The 6,000-nt window shown below is 40.2% G+C and overlaps 1 protein-coding gene across 1 annotated transcript in view; it reads right to left on the bottom strand.

Moving 5' to 3' along the window:
• Window positions 1-590: 590 nt before the first annotated feature.
• The window catches only part of cubn (cubilin (intrinsic factor-cobalamin receptor)), a 50,469-nt gene continuing 45,059 nt past the window's right edge, over window positions 591-6,000 (bottom strand). Inside the window, exons 49-58 of the mRNA XM_073830595.1 lie at window positions 5,754-5,951; window positions 5,516-5,665; window positions 5,318-5,439; window positions 5,010-5,235; window positions 4,746-4,933; window positions 4,481-4,637; window positions 4,241-4,390; window positions 3,933-4,121; window positions 2,890-3,019; window positions 591-834 (exon numbers count right to left, since the gene is read on the bottom strand). Coding sequence (XP_073686696.1) covers window positions 591-834; window positions 2,890-3,019; window positions 3,933-4,121; window positions 4,241-4,390; window positions 4,481-4,637; window positions 4,746-4,933; window positions 5,010-5,235; window positions 5,318-5,439; window positions 5,516-5,665; window positions 5,754-5,951 — 1,754 coding nt within the window. The remainder of the gene's footprint in view (window positions 835-2,889; window positions 3,020-3,932; window positions 4,122-4,240; window positions 4,391-4,480; window positions 4,638-4,745; window positions 4,934-5,009; window positions 5,236-5,317; window positions 5,440-5,515; window positions 5,666-5,753; window positions 5,952-6,000) is intronic.

Genomic DNA, 6,000 nt, shown 5'->3' with positions numbered 1-6,000 from the left:
AATTAGGAGTCTTTCATTTCATTTTATATGTCTTGTTTTCTGTCAGGGTGAGGGAACAGACTCTTGTGGTCTGAATAAGCCGCGTTGTTCTCAAAGAACAACAGTGGCGGTTGTCGAATGGGGCGGTTCACTCACAACCCCAGAGACGGGCTACAAAAGTGTTTACAACTCAGTTCTTAAAGAGGCTGGTCATCCTGAAGTGACTGGTGCATCAGACGCTTTAAAGCACAAAGCGGCTACAAAGAACACTGTTTATGACCCCTAAACGCTTTGTTCAGTCCTCAATGAGATCTTTGTCTTTGTGATTCACTATGAAATCACTCTTCACAATATACCAAAATGAGAAGCATAAAGGAACAAAGTCAAAGTATCACACATCTTGATCTGTGAGTAACATGTCAGATACTGTCTTTTGAATCAGATGATGAAAAAATGAAAACAGTCACTTTTTGCTTCCACAAAGAACCTTTTGTGGAATGGAAAGGTTCTATAGATGTCAAAGGTTCTTTATGGGACCAAAGATGCCAATAAGCTCACTACATTTTGTATCAGAGCTAAAACTGGTTCCTAATGTATGACATTTGATTTATTCACTGAGAAGATGGAGAAGCACTACCTAAAGTCTCGCTGTAGGTTGCTCTCCAACCCTCGGCTGCAGTCGATGCGTCTGTAACGAACTCGAGACACAGGTGCTTGGATGAAGATCTGAGGTTGGGCGGCAGTTCACGTCCACAGAACTTGCCCATTAATGGGGCCAGAGTGTTTTCTCCATCATACACCGCCACATAGTCATAGCGGCAAGTCGAGGATGCTTCCAGAGCGAAAGAGTTAAACCTATTGGACAAAAAAAACAAAACATACAGTTGATGACGACTATGGAGATGTTTCAGAACAATCCAGTTTCTCTGAAAGTAATACGGCTAATAGGAGAGGGGGGTTTTCCCTGAAAGAAGGCCTCTAGAGACAGATTATGGGTGAAGGGTTTCCTGTCTACCATCCATACGGAATCTCAGTGGGGTTTACTGAACAAAGGGAAGGACAGATGATCAATACCAGAATGCTTTTGTGTCTTTGAGCATCTGTCTCTCTGGTGGAACGTAGTGAGCGTGACGGATGCCTAGCAGGATTCGAGCTGTAAAGATTTTTACTTTTATTGCTGTTTTAATTTGGGACCCGAGATCTGTGCAGACCAAAGGGAATGTGGGTGAGGATCCCGTAAAGAGACAGTAGGTACTAAAGTCAAAGGGATGGTTCACCCAAAAATGAAAATTCTGTCATGTCGTTTGTTCATCTTCAGAACACAAATTAAGATATTTTGATTAAATCTAAGAGCTTCCTGACCTTGCATAGACAGCAACGCAACTGACACATTGAAGGCCCAGAAAGGTAGTAAGGACATCGATAAAACAGTCCATGTGACATCAGTGGTTCAACCTTAATTTTTTGAAGCTACGAGAATACTTTTTGTGCGCCAAAAAAAGAAAAAAACTAAAACTTCGACTTTATTCAACAATTTCTTATTTGCCATGTCAGTTTTCTCATAGCTACATAACATTATGGTTGAACCACTGATGTCACATGGACTAATTAGGGGTTCAAGCAGTAAGCGCTGAAACCGTTATTGACCACAATCACTCATAACTCCTAAACTGTTGTTGGAAACTTCATGTCAGTGAAATGCATGCCTCAGATTCGATTGGGAGCCTAACAAAATTTTCGGGTATTTAGGATATTTTTGCAAAACCTACTTTTGCGAACTAGTCCTATGTTTTTCACTCGATCAGAACCAAACCAGTGCAGAACGATTCTCTGGAGAGCGAATATCAATAATTATCAAAAAAAGAAAAGGTCAAACTTTCGAATTACTGTCGCAAAGGGACACAAAATCGCTGTGCATGGTCTTGGTCCAAAGTGCCACAAGTATCTATATGCACATTTATGTATCTCAAAAAAACATGGCCGCCATTGGCAGATGAAGTTGAGCACCTATTAAAAAAAAAATGTGTGGGCCTGTTTGACTCATGGCCTCAAAGGTCTGTGAGAAATTTGTAAGAAATCAGCTACTGGGCAGCAATGTCACGTTTTTCAAGGGTGTAAACAATTGTGCATTATGCAATTTTTTGGACATACATGCGATATTCATATCATATGACAGAACTCCTCATTCCAGACAGCTTTGCCTCTAGAACCACTGCTGTCAATCAAATCGTTTGTTAAATGATTGAGATGATGTAAAAAACCTGCTTTTGTAAACTAGTCCTAGGTTTTTCTCTCAATATGGAAAAAACTGCAGTACAACTCTCTGGACTCTCTAGGTCAATAATCAACAAAAAATATTGAAATTTACCCTTTAGGAAGCTCTAACGGGGTTGTTTAGAGAAGGGGCCTGCCAAATTAAACATTACAAAACATAATATTTTTATGTAAATTGCCTGTATATGCAAAAAAAAAAGGCTTGCTACATAATGTCTTTTCATATGTACTTAAATGCCTTAAAACGCTTGAACCCGCTGCTTGCAGCTATATTTTAACAATGTCCTTACTACTTTTCTGGACTTTGAATATGTCAGTTGCGTTGCTGTCTAAGCAGGGTCAGAAAGCTCTCCGATTTAATTAAAAACATCTTCATTCGTATTCTCAAGATGAACGAAGGTCTTATGTTTTTGGAGCCACATGAGGGTGAGTAATTAATGACAGAATTTTCATTTTTTAGTGAACTATCCCTTTAAGAATTTGTAGAACATAATACTTAGAAGTCAATTTTATATGGTCTTAATGTCAAAACTTGCCATAAGACATTTCCCTTATTCATGTATATTTATATTTTTGTCCATTTTGCATTCCTAATGATATGACCACTTCAGATGGCTTAAATTGGATCAAACTCACTTGAGATCGATGACACGGTTGTCACGGACGGTTATGTGGTAAGTGCAGTTGATGTTGTGATGGTAGTTGGAGATAGAATGAGATGGACTACTGATTGTCCCAGCAGTACCATTATACACACCACCACATGCTGGAAAAAACACATAACGTATTGTTATATATACATAGGAATCATACAAACATATGAACAGCATTAAAGGAGAAGTTCACTTCCAGAATGAAAATTTCCTGATAATTTACTCAACCCCATGTCATCCAAGATGTTCAAGACATTTTCTTTCTTTCTTCCTTCAGGCTGAAAGAAATTAAGGTTTTTGAGGAAAATGTTCCAGGATTTTTCTTCATATAGTAAACTTCAATGGTGGCCAATGGGTGGAAAGTCCAAATTGCGGTTTCAATGCAGCTTCAAAGTGCTCTAGACATAGAATTAGGGTATTACCTAGCAAAACAATTGGTTATTTTCAAAGAAAAATACAAATGTATACTTTTTAACCACAAATGCTTCAACATGTGCTTCATTGGCCACCATTGAAGTCCACAGTATGGAGAAAAATTTCCTCAAAAGCGTAATTTCTTTGCGACTGAAGAAAGAAAGACATGAACATCTTGGATGAAATGGGCACTTCTCCTTTAACTGTATTTAAATGTCCTGTTCATGTGCTTGAGGCTGACAGCTGTTCTTTGAGAAATTTGGGCTGGCTTTCCATACAGCACTAAGTCAAAGAACACTTGACTGTGCATTTCTATTGTGCACCATTTACAGTGAATGAGTTTGTTTGTGGAAGTAGCAGTGGAATCTGCAATGGAATTCTCTTGCATATTTGCATATTCTCCCAAATCCCCTCATATTGTTTGAAAAGTGCAGCATCCTCCCATTCCACTCATTCCCCTCATTCCATATTTGGCTCAGTGAATCAGATCTCCATTACTGCCCTGATAAACAACCCAAATTTACTCTAGCGCACATTTACATCTAAGCCACACCTCCATCTAAGCAAAAGTATTGCATTGAATGTACAGTTTGTTTTGTGGTTGAGGCTTACGTATGCTTCTGTATTCTGCCAGGAAGCCATTGTCATTGCTGATAGCATCAGAGTAGAACTTGATGAGCATTGGTCCAAATGTGGTGAAGACACCTGGGATGGTATGTCCACAAAGAGTAGCCAAGGGAGTACCACTGGCGGTGATGCCACTATAAATTCTCACACCGTCGTAGACACACAAAGAGTGTGCTATAGAGGAGATGGAAAGGCATGTTTATTCACTGCTCTTATTATTATTATTTTACATTTTTTAGATCCCTTTTGTCAAGATGCATCAAACAATTTGTGATATTTGAGGAAGTGCATACCCTCTAACTGGAAAGTTTTAAAAGTAAGCACAGTCACAGCCTGATCTCCAGCATCAATGATATAATCACAGTTGGAGCGACCCGGGTAGAGATCTGGGTAGTTTGGAGTTACGACACGGCCAGACGAGGCTGTGAAATTGGCCCCACACCCTAAAGGATGATGTGAAATAGAGACATTGCATTATTTCAATTATGGACAGGGGGAGAAAACCTTTAATGAACAACCAATACGATACACACTAGTGTAGAATGCAGCAGAGAAGCCTTTGCCGGCTGTTTCTGAAGACTGGAAACGAGCCGTAATAACATTTCGGGGTGCAACGACAACAGCAGGCGCTGTAGCGCCACAACCAGTGGCCAAGAGATTCTCATCATTCTGTACTTTGTCAGACCACATCTGTAAGATAAATATAGACAAAATACAAAATATAAATCACCAGATTCAAATGGCTCTTATAAAACACAACATCAGGGAAGGTTTCTTTTGAATTGGTTATTTGTTTACCTTAATGTAACTGTTTTGACACTGTCCACTCGAGTCTGGAATCTCAAAGTCACTGGCAAAGCCCATCTCTAAATGGTTTCCATCGTGGGCGATGATGGTCCAGATACATTCAGTATTGGCTGGGAAATTCTGAGGATAATTGGGAGATTTGATGTTGCCTGTATCAGCATGGATAATTCCTCCACATCCTGAAGAAGAGAAAGACATTTCAGATAAAAGTATCTTGATACATATAACACCTTCACAAAGTATATATACACATACCCGATGAGTCTGATGACCAGGTGGCAGTAAATCCTCCTCTGGACACTGTATGATCAGCAAGGAACAGCACAACTAACTTGTTGGAGCCTGATTGGATAGTTCCTGGAGAGTTGTTGCCACAGTATTGACCAATAACTGGGGATCCCGGTGAGGCTCCATTGAAGATTGTCACTGAATCCCAAGTGCACTGGTTGTGTTCCTCCACTTCAAAGTATGTAAAGGTGAGCTGGAATATATGGACATTAATGATGAACTTCATTATTAAGGTTTAAAGAAAACAGAAGACCCAAGAAGCAGCCTTCACTTACAGTGATAGTATGGCCAACCGGAGCTTCAAGAAGCCAAGTACAGCGGCTCGGGCCAGGGTAGTTATTGGGATATCCAGGACTAGAGATGGCACCTTCCTCTCCACTTTGTGACCCTCCACATTCTGAGGAAACTCATAGTTTGAGCTCATGCAGAATTTTGAAGAGCAGAGATGCATCTAAGTGTCAGCGAACGATTACCTGAAAAGTAGTATGTTGCTTTAAAGCCCAGATCACCCACATCCTCATCAGACTTGAACTGAACCCAGAGTTCAGGGGTGGACACTACTATGGGGACCGGAGGAGGGGACTGACCACATAACCGAGTCAAGAGCTCTCCATTCATATCTCCTGTATAAGAGGAATGTTTGCTCATCAGTAACAGCTTTAAAATAGAGTGTAGTGTTAAGTCTCTCTTATTGGATTTGGAAACTTTTACCAAGTCTGAACTCCAAGAAGTCCCAATCACAGGTTTGGTGATGCTCTAGATGGAGCTGCTCTATAATGACCACAATGGAGGAATTCATATGATGTGGGTTCTGGATCAGCCATTCACAGTTGAGGTTGTTGCTGTAGTTTCCATTGCCAAAGTCAGGAGAGGTTAAGTTTCCAGGTTCACTGAATATCCCACCACAGACTATCAAAGGGACAAAGATTAACCAATCAAATCAAGTCCCCCAAAAAAG

Source organism: Garra rufa, chromosome 24 (genome assembly GCF_049309525.1).
Source record: "Garra rufa chromosome 24, GarRuf1.0, whole genome shotgun sequence".
Lineage (NCBI taxonomy): Eukaryota > Metazoa > Chordata > Actinopteri > Cypriniformes > Cyprinidae > Garra > Garra rufa.
Note: the sequence above shows the minus strand (reverse complement) of the source record. Positions and strands in the feature narration are given on the sequence as shown.